The following is an 18,812-nucleotide window of genomic DNA, read 5'->3' as shown; positions in this document are numbered from 1 at the left end:
TTAAATGTCACTGCAGCTGTTAGAAGCAAAACTTAATAAAGCATTCTAGTCACATTAAAAAGTATTCTTGCTTTTAAAAATACACATGAAATGCTACTTATCCGAGTCCTCATTGTCTAATGACTTCATTCAGTCTAGGCATGTGTTTGCACAGGAACAACCTGTGCTCAGCAGCCACAGAAGTCAGTGGGTGTCAGATGGTGCTCACAGGTATTGGAGCAGATTATAAAACTAGCTTTAATTATGTAAATTCTATTACTTAAGTAATACTTGTTCTTTAGCTTAAGTAGCAGACACTCCATATCAAAGCCTTCAAACACTTGGATAGTAAAATCATTATGCAAACAGTCCCTCTGAATTCATACCACGTGCAAATAATAAGAGATAAAAATCATCAGCAGGAACTGTAGATGCGCGTCAAACTCATCACGAAAGCATGTTCCAGTTAAAAAAATACAGTAATATTTATTCATATAATTTGAGGTTCGGGAGGCTTAACTAAATTAATTTTAAATATGAAGGCAAACTTCAATATCTCTCTGCAAACCATCCATAATCTTCCTTTTTAAGTACACTCAGAAGTTTAACTAGGCAACTGGAATATATCAAGAAAGCAACTTCAGTTACTCTATCCTTACAGAATAGGAACGAGAAGAATAAAAACATTCAAGCCCAAAACAAGACATTCCAGTTAATGATGTAGTATGTAGTGGCACAAACTAACTCTAAAAAAAAAAAAAGAAATCAGCAGCTGGCTACCTCCTCACAACCTTTTTATTTCTCAACGCTGCATCAAAATGCAGAAAAACATTCACTGTAATTATTTCTCCTAAATCACTGAGATTGTTATACCTGAAGGAAATTATTCTGACATGACATTATCTAAAAATGAGAACAAAAATGAACAAAACAGAAGCTGCCAAGTAGAGTTTGGCAGAGCTCATAAAAAGGAAAAGAGGCATGTTGTAAACTCCTTTAAGAGTTTGTATCTTTAAGAGAATGTTCTAATTTTGCCAGTGAAAACTCATACGAAGCAAATTCAAAACTATTTATTTAGCAGCTTCTACAGAAACAAAATTAATTCAGACAGGAACCTGAACTGAAGGAGTTAAAACAAAGGAGTAATTTTAATCATGTTTTTTTTAATTATGTTAACAATTTCAATATTTATTACATGTGACATGCTGTAATTGTAAAACGGAAACTGTTTTCACAACTGAAAATGCAAACAGTACTGTTAAGTTTGGCATCAAAGTATATGAAGTGAAAAAAACCCTCTAGTGTACTTATCTAAAAAAATAGAATTCCATTTGAATACAAAATGAGAACTGTCATTTCATTTTTCTTGACAAAACTGACAAAAGAAAATTTGTTCTGTGGAACAGGTTAGTCTGATACAAATAATACAAAAGTTTTCCGTGTGTACATGATGAAAAAGATCTGTCTTAAAGCACCAACTATCTGAAGGACTTTTAACACTGTATTGCAAAATGATGGCAAAGCAACATTTTAACTAGTTTTGAAAATAAGCCTCAGTCAGATGTAGTTTTAAAATATAAACATTTCAATGCAGACACAATACATACTTTATCAAAACAATGTATAATGTGAAGTATATAAAAAAAATATTCCCAGCTTAAACTGCTTACAAAACTGCACCAACAGTGAAAAGAGTTAGGGACCACGAGCTTTTCAAGTGTAGTCCCAGTTAAAACAGAACACACATCCAGCATTAGAGTCAGTATTGATTTTCTTACCTGTAAAACTGTAAGAAGCTATTTTAACTGTAAATATGTGCTTCAAAATACTGCATCCTATATGGTTTCAAAATTATTTAAAATTGACAAGATGAATAAAAACACATACTGTTCATGTACAGAAACTAACTTCAGTATCATCCATCCCTCTTCTTCACTAAAAACTTCAAATTTGGCCCTGATATAATAAAGTGTTTAAACAGCTGAGTGATGCTTACACTGAAGTCGGTAGATACACATTAGACATACATATGTAACTAGACACATGCCTGTATGAATTAAGACCTACAAAAAAATATATTCTAACAATATCTAAACTCTTGAGATTAAGGATGAAAGATTGCACTGAAAATCTGGTTCAACACTGTCAATGTAAAAGCTGTGCAGCATCATTTCTCATTTTGAAAGTCTTCACCTTCAGCAAGTTCCCACTGTAAATAAGCACTAACTCACCAACTAGAGTTCTAACCAAATGACCAATTACGTAAATGCGTTTCTATCAGGATATACGCACATGGTGATAGAGACTTTATGTTTGGCTATTACTTCCTTAGATTTCAGAACAGCCTTGAGTTCATATAGTGAAAAGCTTCACTCCTATCAGTTCAAGCCTGACAATATTCCAGCTCTGCCTGCTCAGAACAAAGATGGTACAGAAAGCTCACAGCGTTGTGCTCTCTCACATCTACCCAATACAGGCTAGGTAAAAGCTAAGTACTAAACAAAATTAAACTTTTCACTTCTATCTGAGCTAGTGTAACACTGATCCCACAGACTGTTCATTTGCACCCCTGTATCTCCTCTGAAGTCAGCAGAAATGGTTTTGTTTCACTGAAACAGAATACTTCCTTTTAAGTTTTACTTTTTTGTTTGTGGTCCCACCAAAACCTATCATACATAACTGCTACCCACAGAGGATCAGAAGTGCTTTTCAGCACATGTATGCTCAATCTCTGAAACACTATGCTGTACTAAAACAATCTAAACCCTGTTAAATTTACAAAGGTATTGTCATCTAGGATTTTAATCCACACAGACCTAGCACAGACAAGTTACAGCACAGTATCCTAGCACAGACAGAACGGTAACTAGAAAGATGTTTGCATAGCAAATCTTTTCCAAATTTCTCCTATGGACAGATGAAGTTGAATTCCAATACAGTTTTCAAACATGAGAGTGCAAAGTAGTGCTTAATCCTATCAGCTCTTCTGTATTTCTAACTTCACTCTCCCACTTTGCTCACAGTAGACACCTTCTGGGAAAATAAAGCAGTTATTTGAACTTTCCTTTCCAAGCAAGTTAGTGGCACTCAATAAAAATAACAGGGGAACCTTCCACTAGTCTCTCACTTAATGCTTCTGTGATGGAAGAGAAAGAACATCCCAACCCTTGGTTGCCTCTATCAAGTGCCTCTGTCCATGACTTATCCACTCTTCTTGGTCCATATATACTCTTCCACAAAACCAACACTTAAACAGACACTGAAGTGTTTCAGCTGGTGAAGTTTCCACCACTTGATAGTTGTTTTTATGGGTCTTTTTTAGTTTCATTTTTAGCATACTCCGTTTTTTTGCTTGATTTCCTGTCTCAACGTTCTGAAGAGTAAGACGCTTTCGATAACGTCTGATACCAAGACAACTACTTGTCCTTTTTGACAAAACTACTTTCAAGACTTGACCTTTATACTTGTTGATAGTCTTCATGACATTAATTATCTCTGGCGTGTCAACATCAGGATGGTTTAGTACCACAACTGGCTGGTTACGACGAGGGCATTTTATCAACTGATTTGTTCTCAGAGGAATAAGCCGAAGACGTCTTGCTGTCAAAAGATATGACATGTCAGAACTTGAACTATTTTCTGACTGAGTTCTTGTTTTCCTCTTAGGAAGTTCCCTGAGGCTTGCTTGTTTTGCCTTGTTTTTGGGACCTAATTGACTTTTTGAATAGGGTTTGCTCTGCTTACTCACATTACTGCTTTTCTGCAACAGCACACCAGTCTGTTTACTATTATTTTTAATACTTGCCTCTCGCTTTGGTCTTTTCCTGAGTGATATACTTCGGGACTCTGCATTCATCTCATTCTGATTAGGTAAACATGGCAAATTACTGCTAACTGTCTCAGAAACACTGACAGGAACCGGGCGAGGCAGAAACATTTCATTGCAATACACAGAAGGAGCTGATGTTTCACTCCTGTTTTCTATTCCATCTGAGTTTTGACTGCTAGTAGCATTCAGCACTCTCAGCATTGTCCCTTTGGGGATAAACACTGGAGTAGCAACATGTGAATTTTTAGTTACCCTGTTTTTAGATGTACTTGCAAATGTAAGCAGCTGATCTTTACTGGGTTCTTCACTACTCATCACACTGTTTCTACCATGCACTTGAGGTAAAGATGCAGGCTGTTCCACTTCAGAGGCAGAAACAGCCCTCTCACAGCTCGCTGAATTTTCTTGAGGGGAAACCACTTTTTTACTAGAAGCTTGACATCTCAACGGCATGGATTTCATGTTAGATTCAGCAGCAGACATGAGCTGAGCAATCTTTCTACACAGCAATGTTGCTGACTTCTTATTGCATGTTGAGTCATCCCATCTGACACCCTCTGGAACATTTTCAGTCCCAGAGCTAAGAGAAAATACAGATGAAATAACCGGTCCCTCAAAAGGATTGCCTTTATTTTCCATCTTCTGTAGCTCTAATGATTCCAGAAGACGAGTGTTCTTTTGACTTATGGTTCCAGCTCTCTTTACTTTGCTAAAGCTAAAAGTCATGGCCTCACAGGGTGGAGTTTTAGCAACACAGAAGTTTTTTCCTGCTTCAGAAGATGTAACAGATTTTTCATCAAAACCCTTACCAGCTAAATGCATTTCTGTAGAGCTGACTGGCAGCCTCCTACATTCTTTGTCATCCCTCTTTAGAGGCAATGTATCCTTTTGTTTAATGACTGCAGAAGAAGAATTTTTTCCCTCCTGACCAGCCTCTACTGAAGTGTTCTTGGAACTTTCATCTTCAGAAATAGCCGCATATTTTGGAGGGGGTATATCCACACCTTCGTAACAATGCAAGTCATAATGTAAGTTATTTTTTCCATCTACTTTCCACCTTGAGGATTTAAAATCACTTTTTTCCATATTATTCATCACCAGAGACGAAGAACAAAGTTCTATAACACCCGAATGGATATCAATACCCTTTACCAAATGAAAGCATAATTTTGATGACTCTTCCCTCTGTATACATACAGAGTTACAGTCTGAGAGTTGAGAATCCGAAAAAAAAAGACATTCAGCATTTTTGTCATGTGTACTATCCAAATTAAGCTGGTTACTGAAATTGGATAATTTGTCTACATTCACTTCCATCATTAGTAACTCATTTTGAGATACAGAAGATGGGTTTTTTCCTTCTGCAGATTGTTCTATACCTTGATTCTCAAGTTGTTCTTCGGCACTGTTCGTAGGCTTACAAGTTGCTTCTTTCATAGGGATTAATTTAAGAACAAGTTTTTGTGCTCCATTCACTATTTTAATCTCTACTATTTGAGCTAAACAGTTAGAAGGAACTACAAATTCAGATGGTGCAATTACTGTTAAAGGCATCCCAGGTTGTAAAGACTCTGTTTTTGGAGAATAAACCTCGACTTCCACACTCTGATTCTCACATACGCCTATTTCAGATGGCCCTAATATTGGTTTATCCTGGACTGGTGCTGTGTTTACAGTACATTCTACATCATGAGACAAACTGGCCCTTTTAGTTGCTTTACGTGGAATGTGACAAACCATATTTGAAGATGAATTTGAATGTTCATCCTGAAAAGGAATTTTATCATACTTCAGCTTTTCAAATAAAGTGCTTTGAGTTTGCTTCTTTTGCTTGTGGTTTATGGCATTATTTGATAGTCGTTTTGTGGGTGTTTCATGTACTCTTCTTGTATGCTTTACTATGTAGTCATGTCTAACAGCACCATATTCGCAGTACTTACACTGATATGGAAAAGTTCCAGTGTGTTTCACCAAATGTCTCTGGAATTCTCCTTTGGTGTAGGATACGTAGCTACAGTGGGAACAAATAAATTTAATTTCTTCATGTTGACTTACGTGCTTTTTATACTGTAACGGATCCTTTGTTGAAAATCTGCATTTATCACAATAGTATTTACCTGGCAGAAAGTTTTTAACTTTAAATGTTTTCTGGGGTTTACTTGGAGATTTTTTTTCTCGTTTTTGAAAGTCTACAGCATTGGCACACTCAGGAACAAAATGGAAAGCTGGTGGTGGAATATGACTGCACTTCTTGCAGATGAAATTTTTGTCTTCAGTCCACCCAAGCTCCTTACGCTTTTCTGTATCTTGCACTGCAATTTTCTGAACGCTTCTGCACTTTATACAGCTTATCAGTGACACCTTATTGTTCTCGGCCTCAGTCCCTTGGTAACAGCAGTTCTGGTCATCATCCCCTTTAGATGGATTCACTTTATCCTCTGAAAACTGCTTTGGGGATGTAGTTATGGAATTATTTTTATCATTAACTTGGCCAGGGTACAATGTTGGTAAAATTTCCCTCATTTTTTTCAACTGCATTTCAGAAGATGTGAGTCTGCACCAGTTTTGTCAAACACAGCAGCAACAGACAGAATGTCTTCTTGGTATTAGTCTTGCGTATGTTGCTTATCAGTCATTCAGATCACCAATCTGCAGAATATACACTTTGGAAGAAACGGCACTCAAGCAACTGCATCCATATTATATTCCGTGTTCTTTATTTTATTCAATCAACTTGCAGCACTAAAGAATAAAAAGCAGAAGATTAAGTCAGTTACAATTCACTGACTACTGATAATTTAACTAATTATTTAACTACTAGCGGACTACAACTGGCTTACAAGGTACAACTCTACTGTTAATAAACCACTATTCTGCACAAACATGAACTCCAAGCAAAACATACGCAATTCAATAATCCTTTCACATCTGTTATTAAAAATGTTCATAAATTCATACAATTATCTGCTATGCATCAAAACCTAAAGAGCTCATGCTATTTCTTCCATGTCATGATACATTTCACATTTAAGAAATGTGTTCAGAAGCCTAACAAGACAGACACTTGGTAACAGAACTGAGCAGCAGAGTATGATTTCAGTTCATATACAGCTCTTAACTCAGGAAAAGATACTATGAAACACAAGTGTCACTTGGGAATCACAGTAGGATCACAAAAGGAGAGTGATTACAATGATTTGCAGAAACACACAACTACACATTTGATTTAGAACACAAGGGGTTTTAAGTTAGCATGGAATTCCTGAAGTATAGAAGGACTCAGTGCCAATGTTTCAGAACCAGTCTTTAACAGCAATTCATAACAAGATGCGATTTATACTTCACATGTTCTGAAAGTAATGAAGTAAAAATAATCTGCAGCTGCAAAATTAATTACTTTCACTTTTATTAATATCACAGTGTAATCACTTATCTGTATGACGACAAGCATATAAATAATTCACTCCATCCTGATAATACAGAAGGTGTCAATCAAGCAATATAAACAATGCAGTGGGAAGCAGAAGGAGAACAGTAATATCAGTGTAAGACCACCACATTAACTAGTGCAGTATATTTGGCCCCACAGGTTCCAACACTCTTACTGTCTCTCTTCTGTATTTAACATGAACAAGATCTCAACCTTTAAGCTTTTGCCAAGACCATGAGACCACTGCTATTTGGAAATAAACCACTAAATTAGCCTTTTGAGAAACACATAAACCAATACAAGGTCCAAAACTAACACCAACAAGTAAAATCTTCTCAATGTCTTTCTTATTCAAACATTCTTACTTACACACATGCTGCTGCACAGATCTGCATTCATGCATAGAACCTATTTGATGAGGTTATTTCAGAACTCCTTCAGTTTTCAATACATCTTATAGAAGACATATGCTTCTGAAATCCAGTTCCTCGCAAAGTCTATCAACAGTGAACAGGTCCCGTTTTGGGCTCCAAAAGTACAGCACTGAGATCACCTAAATAGCATCCTATTACAATAATCTTACCAAAATGAGAAAAATCTACACTATGGTACATCTCCCCAGTGGCTTGAGACAGGAGTCAGCATCTGATCCAGAAAGCTTTTCTGGCAGCTCCCTGTGCTCCATCTGCCAATAACTGCTATAGGAATGCTGACCTAAAGATGCAGCTCTGCAAAGAGCAAGTATATGATGTAACCTCAAATAACAGTAAAACTAAGTTATAAAACTGGTTAGGGACAACATAATGGCCTTTCCACTCTTTAGCACAGGGATGGCTGCACACCTGTAAAACTCCTCAGTAGGCACTTCTTAAGACTGTAGTAATCTCATCTCATTGCAATGCAGACAGTTGTACACCCTTACGTGCAAAACCTCTATTTCTCAAAAAACAAATCAATGGCAGCCTCCCAGGAAGAAGGCAAGTATACATGACTACTGTAATCATGATCTGAAGATTCACGTTTTTAAATAATTCTAATGTTCCTAACATTATGCCCTCTATTATCCACATTCTAAAGAGGAAAAAAAAAGTAAATGCTTCTGGTAGCCTCTGATGGACCATTCTTCCCCTGCTACTAAACTTCTTAGACTTAAGATGAAGCTTACTGACACAGTAGTGTGATGGTAGGTCTATGTTCAGGAGATCCATTGTTCTATCTCAGGAGAAAGACAGAGATCTTGATTAGCTCAAGATCCAGACCAAAGACAGAATCATAGAATGGTTAGGGTTGGAAAGGACCTTAAGATCACCTAGTTCCACTCCCTTGCCATGGGCAGGGACTCCTTCCAAGACCATTTTGCTCAAGGACCTGTCCAACCTGGCCTTGAACACTGCCAGGGATGAAGCATTCATACTTCCTTGGGCAACCTGTTCCAGTGCTTCATCACTATCACAATAAAGAACTTCTTCCTTATATCTCACCTAAATTTCCCATTTAAGTTTGAACCCACCACCCCTTGTCCTATCACTACAGTCCCTGCTGAAGAGTCTCTCTCCAGCATCCTTGAAGGTCCCCTTCAGATGCTGGAAGGCTGCTATGGGGTCTCCACGCAGCCTTCTCTTCTGCAGGCTGAACAACCCCAATTTTTTTAGCCTGTCTTCATATGGGAGGTGCACCTAGCAAAGATGCTTTGAAGATTCCTACACAGCTTTAAGAAAGACCTAAAATTGTGTTTGAAAGGAAAGGGTGAAGTTAGATCAATATTTGCCTTTTTTTGCTGTTAACAGCTATCAAACAATACTGAAACTGCCCTCCATCTGAACTGATCAAAAAGCAAGTATAGAGCACTTTATGCTATCAAAATCCTTGACCACAAAAAACAGTTTTAAAAACAAATGGAGCTTTCTTATATTCTTTTAACACTGTAAACTTCACCTTATGTGACAACATGAAAAAAGATCCATTACCTTTAAAGTGCAGGAAAGTATAAAAACCACTGTGAAACATTTACCAGAAAGATCTGGGTTGCTCAGTCCAAGAGGATACTAGGAAAATTTAAGAGGTAATTTAAAGAACAGGCTGGTAATGTTTCTAAACTTTACTAACTCAAACAGCTTTATATATGAATGTGAAAACAAACACATTTGACATGGTTTAAACCCAAATGCAAGTTTTTACCTGTGACAAACACCATGTTGCTAGAATCTAGGTTTCTAATGCTGGACTTACTGCAACTGTGTTTCAGATGTACAGTGAGTTGATTTTAGCCAGCAGCCAAGCAGCCACACAGCTGCTTGCTGGCTCCCTTACCCTTCCCTGGTTATCTAAGGGAGTGAATTGGAGAAAAAGAGTGAGAAAGCTTATGGATTGGGACAAAGGCAGTTTAATAGGTGATGGAAAGAGGCGGAGAGGTTACGCAAAGGAAATCAGTCTCCACCTTCCACAAGCAGACAGATGCCTAACCAGTCTCCAAGCAACAACCTTGGAAGCCAGCCCCCAACTCTGCTCATTCTTCCTCTACTTGCAGTTTTCACTGCTGAGCATGACATTAAATGGCAGAGACTACCCCCTTGACCAATTCTGGTTAGCTGTTCCAGTAGTGTGCCCTTCCAGACACTTGCCCACCCCATGCCCACTCACTGCAGAGGAGGTGGGGGGGGGGGGGGGGGGGGGGGGGGGTGTAAAAGAAAATCTTGACATTGTGCAAACACTGCTCAACAACAATCAAAACACTGGTGCTTTATCAACACTGATTTAGCCACAGATCCAAAACACAGCACTGTACACGCTGCTATGAAGAAATTTAACGCTATCCCAGCCAGACAAAGTACAAGGTAAGAAAGACCTGAATAACCATTGATGCTGAAGTGACATTGCCACTGTCTCCACACCTAGTTATTCACCAATCCTTCCTGGACACTGAAGAGTTAATAAGAAAACATTTTATGCAAATAGGTCCACTTTATCATTACTCTGGATAAACCAAGCACAAAAGTACACTGTAATTTCATTTACATATATATAGAGGTGGTTTTTTGCTGCTTCAGAAAAATGAGATCATCAGCATACACAAGAGAGGTGGTCCAATCCAGCATCCATTTATTCTGCATGGGGAGGGGAGAAAAGAGATTCCCCTGAAGATTTGTTTTGTCATTTAAAGAGTTAACAGAGACATGCTTCAGAAGATCTAATTAAAAGATACATACTCCATTTTTCAAGTTACAATCAAATACAGAGCGCACACACCAATTCAAAGATATCATTAAAGGAAGACTCGAAAGTCTGCATGGAGTTTGAACGGCAAACTAGGAATATTATGGCTGAAGAATGGAGTAAGAAACACCAGCAGTGTTAAACTCAATTCCAGTCATTGTTTTTACAGGAATGGATTCAAAAAAGGTTTGTAAAAAATATTCTGAAATACAATAAAGTAGCTGAATTAGGAGAAATTTAAAAAATTTACAGGCCCCAGTTTTGGGGGAAAAAAGTAAATTGGAAGCAAAAACTTAGAAGCACATGGAAAAAGGACAGCAGAAGGAAGATAAATCAGCCTTTCTCACTCACTCCTCCTACAAAACACCTACAATGCGGTGACGTAAAGAAGTTGGGCATTTAATAAAAAAAAACATTCCCACCTTTCACACACTAGTACATCCTGAACCTTGCTGCTCAAGACAGAGATCAATAGATCTGCAGGAGTCAAAAGGCATTCCAAACAGTGGATATCACATGTACATAAAGGTCAGAAAACAAGGATCAATTAAACCCAAGAAAAAAAGGAAGAAACATCCTCTGCAGCCTGACAAATTCATAAAGCACAAGGGTTTTTTTGCACTGCAGTAGATTACAAATCATTGACGTGGCCACTGCCAGACAAGAACTGCCAGTGTCTTTCCATTATTCTATACTCCTGAAATATCCATCTACTTCAAATATATTAATCCTTTGTTCATGATTTCAAAGAAAAATATGTATTCTTCAGTGGTTTAGCTCTCTTTTAATCTCAAATTCTACACTACTATCAATAAAATGGGTGTGATGAGCATCATGCATTTATCATATGTGACCAAATAAATAAGACCTGACTTTGGTAAAGCACACACCTCTCACACACTAAGTTCACAAACTGCAACCAACAGTCAAGGCCAGCAGCAATCAAGTCACAACAATCAAGTATTGAAAAGCCCATATAAATCATCTCTTAGGAGAAACAAGCTTAAACAGGATTGGAAGACACTGAGCACCACTGCAGCAGGAAGATGCATTGTGTAAAATCTGACTCTCTGAAAAGCTTAAATCTGTGTAAGTTTAAAATTATCTGTCTATATTTTATAATATTATATATCGCATACACTGCCCATTTAGCACCAACTGACTAAGCAGAGTTAACTGGTCTACTGACCCAACTATGTGGCCACCAACTACCAGTCACTAATTTTAGGCCTAATGACTGGGAGACATCCAAAGTGCTTCACTCAGGTGTAATATACAGTACTAATTAAAAGAATTGATTCTGTATTAAAGAGATTCAAATACATCAAAGAAATTTCATCTACAATTATTTCTTCTTAAAAAGACACCCTGTTTCACAATAATAGCTAATCACAGTCATAACACTTTTGAATCCTAAGTGCACTTTAATTTTTTTCCATCAAAATGAATGGGTAATGTCAATGCAGAGAAATAAGAAGAGCAAAGAATACACATCAGATTTTTAGAGCTTACTTTTATTATAAAATATACATTTATTTCACTCTACAGAAAAAAAATTATTACATTCAACATTTTTACTACATATAAAGTTAAACAAAATATTGTTTAAAAGTAGATCACTTTTCTGAATGCATAGGTGAAAAAATGTTCAATTTATTGACATTTATTGGTGTTGTATAAAGGCAGGTACATATATGTATTGCACTGAAATGAAGGTCTGCTTCTCTGTGGCTCTAGGACTGATGCTTAGCTTTATCTGTATATGAAAGAGACACATTTCTGACATACCATTCAACTGCTTGGTGGTCTTGCAATAAGCTTAATTAGTTATTCTCAAATAACTACTGTATCCCAAATAATATTTTAGAGAGATGTTTATACACTCATTTATTATTATATGTATGATAAAATTTTAAATTTATGCTGCACATCTCATCGTTTCACTCAACTTGCAACCATTTTCAAAATCTTTCTATATATGCAAACAATAGTGACTAATATTCAGCATCACCTTACTCTAAGCTTTAAGGCCTGTATGCAAGAAAGCAAAGAAGTATGGCACTGAAGAAAATGGGAGAGGAGGAGGGAGAGTTCCATTAAAACTATGTATTCCTTCATGCCTAGTTCGCAAAACATTCATGTAGATGTTAAAATTCACTTCCACAGATTTAATTTTTACTAGAATTAGCCATATGCTATCTGCATATGCAAGAAAAGGGCCTTGCCCATAACCACCTACCGTGGTAACAATGCAGAACAGAATGCTAGCAAAATCCTGAATATACCATTAGTCTTCTTAATAATAAAACAGACTTTTTTGTTGAATATATATTTCAGGACACTTTGGCTATAACACTGGATCACTTTTTAGAAGAAATCCAAGTCATTTTATATGTCTAAATTATCTTAGTGTCCAATGTAACACTTTATTATGATAAATCTTCTTGCAACAAAATTTAATGTAGGATTTAATTAAGCAAATTCTACTCACCCTGAAGAACACTATTTACACACAAAACACAATTTTTTTCTGTTTTGCTCAATAACACAAGTTACTAACCAGAAAGCTTCTTTTCTTCAGGAAGACGACCAAGATGACAAACCTGGGCAACAGCTTTACAGTCCACAAGAGGCTGAAGCAGCCTGATGGCGTCCACGAGACAGCAGCACCCGCCAGCCACCACCACAAAATCCCCTTTGCTTGGGCAGCCAGCCCACCCGCACAGACGTGCTGCCGCCCCTCGGGGGCCAGAGAGGGGCCTCCCTCGCCCCCGTCACATCCCCGCAGGCCGAGAGCGGCCGCTGCCCTTGTGCAGGCGGCCGGGCGGGCGACGGACCCTCGCAGGCCTCGCAGCCCTCCACCCGCCGCCGCCGGGGTGGCGCCTCCGCCCGCGCCGCCACGCAGTGGCGCCGCCGGCCCGCAGGGGGCAGCACCGCGCAGCCCGCCGGGCCGCAGCCCGCGCTCTCCGCCGGGACCCCGGGAACCCCGCTCTGCCGGGCAGGGCGGCAGCGAGCAGCGTCAGGCACGGCGCTAGGCCAGCTGGCACCGAGAGAGGGTGCGAGAGCCTCACCTGGCTCAGAGGAGGACGAGGACATCGGCGGATTGTCTCCATCAGGGGCAGACCCCGCCACCGCTCCCCTTGTCTCCAGGCGCACACAAAACGCCGACACTCACCCTCCCAGGCCCGCAGTTCTCACCCTGCGGTACTTACCCCAACGAGGGCGCGGGCGAGCCCCCAGCCGCCGCCACCTCAACACGCCCCACCACCCACCGCGGCGACGGAACTGACCTCAGCGGCCACGGCAGCACCGTGCCGCCCCATTGGCCAGCGCCGCAACTCCGCTCCCGCCGGCGGCGCCGTGTAGAGCTCTACTGAGGGCCCCGGGCGCGCCGGCGGCGGCGCAGGCGCGGTGCGGTGGGGTGGAGAGGGCTCCAGCGCTTAGGTGGCACCTCGGGGAGCGCCGCTGTCACCAGTGTGAGGCCCCGCAATGCCCGAGGACACAGCGTGGGCTTTGGGGGACGAAGCTGGGCTGGTGCTGAGGCACCTGCGAGGTGCAGGCGAGGCTATGCATGATGTGCACCATCGGGTTGTTGCCTGCTGGCTGTCCCTCAAGGGTTCTGACAGGACAGCAGGCGGAAGGAAGAGCGGTTGCCAATAATCTCTCTACACTCCCCTTGGTACCACCGTGTTTTAACTAGTCTATGGTGTGGGCATACATGACGCGTGGATTGCTCGGTTCTGTAGTACGATGACATAGCAGTTGTGTATTTTCAGATGCTTCCTATAAAATCCAAATTTCCTGTTAAATAAACTGCAGTTAGTCAAATTCGAAGGGAGGAAGAAGGATTTTAACTGCCAGCATCTTCCCCTCTAAAAGTACCTTTAATGTCACTGAAGTATCTAACTACTCTGCTTAAAAAGAAAACCACATTTAACAGGGGTCTCCAAGTCTTTCCGGGTGGCATCTGTAAAATAGCGTATTCTGGCACATGCCTTCAGGTTAAACTGTTTTGTTGATTGTTCCATTACCATGGATTTCTCTGTGATAAGAAGAATCATGAGCAAGTTACAACTTCCGATCAGTTCTGCACTGGAATAGTTGGAAACAGGACTTGAGGACTCCTAACCATTGTCTACGCACAAACAAGGATCTTCAGGGATCTCAGATTTTGGAATGGGCTCTTCAGGTCACAGAAAAAGGAAAGGGAGAGTTAATGCTATCATACAGGGAACTCTGGGGAAAAACAACCTGCTCAGCTATGAATTTCTTAGTTCCAAAATGAGATTATGCCCTCAGCCTGTTACATGTTTAGATCAGCTGAGTTAACTCAAAGTTAGCTCTTTGGAACGCTGTAGTTTATTGGACATTTTTAAAGCTTGTGAAGAAGGTCTTCTGGCTGATAGAGCCTATTGGGATTAGAACGCTTTTGGCAAAGACTGACAAAGCAACTTAGCAGTGATAGCATAAGACCAAATGTCTTGGAATTAATAACTGGTTAAAGACAGAGCACAGGAGGTGGAATCTAGTGTGTGGTACTTGCAGTATAGACATCACAGGTGCACTGTTGTAGCAGTCCCTGCTTGGACCTGCTTAACATGCTCGCAAGTGACGTGGGAAAGGAGCTAGTCACTCAGGTGACAGCCTTCTGATGATACATGAAGCTATCCAGTGGCTTAAGGAGAGAAGGTCACTGAAGATCTGCAGAAGTATCTACTAGGCAGTAAAATGGCAGATTGTGTTTTGGATAGAGAAGCGATGCAGTCTGGAGAACAGCCTAACTTGAAATATAAAATGATGAGCTCCAAGATGACTAGTTCTGTGCAGGAGCAAAATCTTGGAATTGCAATATATTTTTGTGCAAATCTCACTTCAGTGCTTAATAGAGTTTAGAAAAATGAGCTGTATCCTGGGATTTGAAAAGGAGCAGAGAACAAAGCATCCTTATGCAGCTGTGTAATTTCATTATCTGACCACATCTTGAAAGTTGTTAGTGGTTCTGGGTTCCCTCAGCTCAGAAAAGACAGAATAGGAGTGGGAAAGGTTCAATGAAAGGTAAAAAGGATGATCGAAGGTACTTTGCTCTTAACTTCCATGTAAGGAACAACTAAGTAAGCTTCTGTCTGAAAAAAACAAAGATGATATAACAAGGGGCTAAAAATCATGTGTGTACATTGTAATGTAAAGAGTTATGAGTGGGAGCTGTGTATGTGGGTCCCATGAAAGCCACCAGGTACAATTTGCACTTACTGATTTTTGTCAGCTACTCTGAAAAGGTGATTATGTGATGTTGTGAAAATTCACTTTCCCAACTCTTACGTCAGTCAGTCTTTATAATACAAAAGTGTATTAACTTTGTTCATATGTATTGTTTCACATAAAAAACTGCAGTGTAATGAGGTAGTGAATTTTACTGGAGGCTTTGATATTGTTCATGCTCAACTAAAACAAACTAAAAGACAGCCCAGGCCTGGAAATAAGGATTTCGTTTCTTGGAAGCAGAGGTGTCCCCAGAGGATAAAGGATACCCATGGACAAGCGAGGTAAAGCCAGTATCTTAGCCCCTCTAAAACATCTTTGAAACCCTCGCAGTGTTCTCTGGCATTATAGATAAGTAACTCTCACAAGACTGACTCCAGGAACGTCTGAATGAATAGGCAAGCAGCAAGAACACAAGCAGAAATACAGCTGCTTTGCAACTTTCACTATGACTAGTAACTGATAATTGTGGGTCTTAGTAATTAGACAAATTATGTTGTACTGAATGGTTGAAGGGTGTAAAAATCACATTCATGGTGACCCAGTTTGGCTGGGACATCCTGTGCTTGTGAATAAATATTTACCCTTATAATTCTGTACTTTGATTCCTAACCTCTCTTGATCTGCTCGAGCCAGTTGGAAATTTTTGTAACAGTGAGCTACACTTAGCAGATTGTTTCCTTCAAAACCAGCAAAATTAGAAACATTCCTAAAATAAAGGATGATATTCTGAAACAAAATTCATGAGTCAATAAATAGTTTGCTAGTTATTTTTTCAGCTCATCTCTCTGTATCTGAAACAGTCCAAAGTGTGACAAATAGTCTTCATATCCCTAAAATGGAATCAGTTATCTGATACAAAGCACTTATAAAGCACTTCTGCTGCTCTTTCTTAGATATGTCTAGCTATATGTCTAGCTAGCCTGCTCTGAAGTTAGAAAGGCAATTACCTGTAATAAATACAAATAGATTCTTCAGTGTTTACATAAGGACAGACTTAACAACGTCATTCAGAAGAGGCTTTGTTATGGAAAGCTTGAGAGTCAATTTGCATCTTCCAGCTATGTGTTGTATGTGTTTTCCAGCTATGCAAATTCAGTCCCTTACCTGCTTTTTCTAAACTTGCCTTCAAAGATACTCCATTTCCTTTCCTTGTGATGTGAATACTTCCTGCAAAGATGAGTCAGACCTAATCAAACCAGGTCATAGCTCCTCTTTCTTATTTAGGCTTCATCCCTGAACCTATTTAGACTACCAGAGAGGGAGTAATTCTGCTGCACTTACCACCTTGTAACTCCTTTTATGTTTGCCATTTGCCAGTCTACTTTAGTGACCTCTCACTTCCCAGCTCTTTTGGTCCTTCTCAGTTTGTCCTGTGACTCACCCGCCCTGCAGGGCTAGTTAGGCAATTGCTGAGGACCTAAAGGAAGGCTCCTCACTAAGTGGTAAGGGTTGTTACCCAAATAGGAGATGCTGGTGGTAATGCTACTAATTGGCAAATAGAAGCAGCATCCAAGCAAGTAGCCTATTTTACTTCACAGTGGGTCTTAGTTTCCACAGCAAAGACACAATGCCCTCCCTGCATCCTTTGCACCATTGCTATCCACTGTGAGTCTAGTTCTGTCACGCACTGTGGAACACCCACATGCTAGGAATTCATGACGATTACTCTGCTGCTGCTGGTGCCGTTGTCAGCCTGAATTTGTTGTCACCCTCTAACAATATAACATGAAATGCTGATCATGGCTTGTATAGCCATAAGAGCCACAGGTAGACAGTTGCTGCTGTAGAGCTTCAGCTTTGCAGCTCAACTGCAAAATTATGAAACAGCTGTGTTTGTACAAGGCTCAGGAGGAAAGAGAATAAAGAGGGTAAGTAAATGGGCTACAAGATTAACCGGGTGCACTAAGAGTTTTTCTTGGAACAGCTTTGCTTACCAAATTCACAGGCTCTCCCAAGGAAGTAAAAAAGCAATGTACTTGAAAATCCAAGAACACCAGCAGTGATAACCCGTGTTGAAAATGAGAAAGGACGCTTTTCCAAGACACAGAATTTCTCTCTTAGCCACTGCAGTAACATAGCAGCTTCTCCTACCCCACTTCAGGGCACACTATCACAACAATGGTCAGGTAGATGTGTTTATTCGCTATAGGCTGCAAAAATGCAATAGCAGAGTCTATTGAACTCTAGGAATGGAGAAGAAAGAGCTTCTTTTGGGTATATATTATGTGAATGCACTTTGTAGATCTGAATGATGTTGAGTGGAACATTTTGGCTTCCAGGGTGAAAATATACTACTTTGAAAGCATTCATAGCACTTAGAAAAATACACTGTTTGTTTTCTGAAATGTGCAAGCACAAATTGCATACAGTGTCGATACGCAGGATTTAAAATAGTAGCAAAAGAAGTTTTAATTCTGAAGGTTTCCCAGCCCTCATAATGCAGGCTTGGACTCTGAGACTGAAGGAGAAGTCAGCTTAGCTCTGGCTCTGTATTTCTGCAGGTGATGTTAATACTGCAAGATTCGTTCCCACTTCATGTGGCTAAGCAAAGTGCATACATTATATGATGCATGCTAGAGGTTTCTTTAAATACGGGTTGCTGCTAATTACCAGCGTGCTCCCTCCTGCTATTTTGTGTGATTGGAGGGCGTTAGGACTATTAAAAAGAGTCAAGAGGGTAATTTTACATTATGATGTTAATTTCTGCATCTGTATTTTTAAAAGCGTTACATGGCTATAGGGAGCTCGGATTTTGCAGGCACACTACTGGTTATCTATTGCTCTCTAGTGGCCAACGTGCAGCCCTGCTGCTGTACTCTATCAAGATTGCCTTCACGTTTTGTTACCGGGAGTGTATTACTGTCACATTATAAAATCCTCTGCAGACTGTCACCCTCGGTTTAAGGAAATTTAAACTTCTAGCCTTGGGGGAGAAAAAAATTCAAGTCTCTTGCATTTTTCTATCTTCTCTTGCCCTAACGTTTCTAACATTTCCACCCACATCCCTATTTGTGTGTGACCTCACCAGCTCATAGATAGCATCTCTTTTCTCCACGCCAAAACGTACACAGACAGATCCTCACTCCCCGGTTCCTGAGC

General features: G+C 39.8%; 1 protein-coding gene across 3 annotated transcripts; it reads right to left on the bottom strand.

Annotated features, from left to right (window-relative positions):
* Window positions 1–1,033: 1,033 nt before the first annotated feature.
* On the bottom strand, window positions 1,034–13,818 carry ZNF518B (zinc finger protein 518B). Of its 3 annotated transcripts, none has more exons than XM_061469198.1 (2): window positions 13,664–13,818; window positions 1,034–6,550 (listed from the first exon to the last, which is right to left on the bottom strand). In XM_061469198.1, the coding sequence occupies exon 2, from the start codon at window positions 6,344–6,346 to the stop codon at window positions 3,107–3,109; it is 3,240 nt and encodes a 1,079-aa protein (XP_061325182.1). In that variant the 5' UTR covers window positions 6,347–6,550; window positions 13,664–13,818; the 3' UTR covers window positions 1,034–3,106. The 3 variants fall into 3 exon arrangements, with proteins under 3 accessions (XP_061325182.1, XP_061325199.1, XP_061325191.1); XM_061469215.1 differs by lacking the exon at window positions 13,664–13,818 and adding an exon at window positions 13,523–13,634; XM_061469207.1 differs by lacking the exon at window positions 13,664–13,818 and adding an exon at window positions 13,012–13,337.
* Between the last annotated feature and the right edge of the window lie 4,994 nt (window positions 13,819–18,812).

The sequence above is a fragment of the Pezoporus flaviventris genome, unplaced genomic scaffold (assembly GCF_033815535.1).
Source record: "Pezoporus flaviventris isolate CSIRO_AGI_PZ_B2104156 unplaced genomic scaffold, CSIRO_AGI_Pfla_v1 ptg000002l, whole genome shotgun sequence".
Taxonomy (NCBI): domain Eukaryota; kingdom Metazoa; phylum Chordata; class Aves; order Psittaciformes; family Psittacidae; genus Pezoporus; species Pezoporus flaviventris.
The sequence above is the reverse complement of the archived record's forward strand: the minus strand, read 5'-3'. Positions and strand labels throughout refer to the sequence as shown.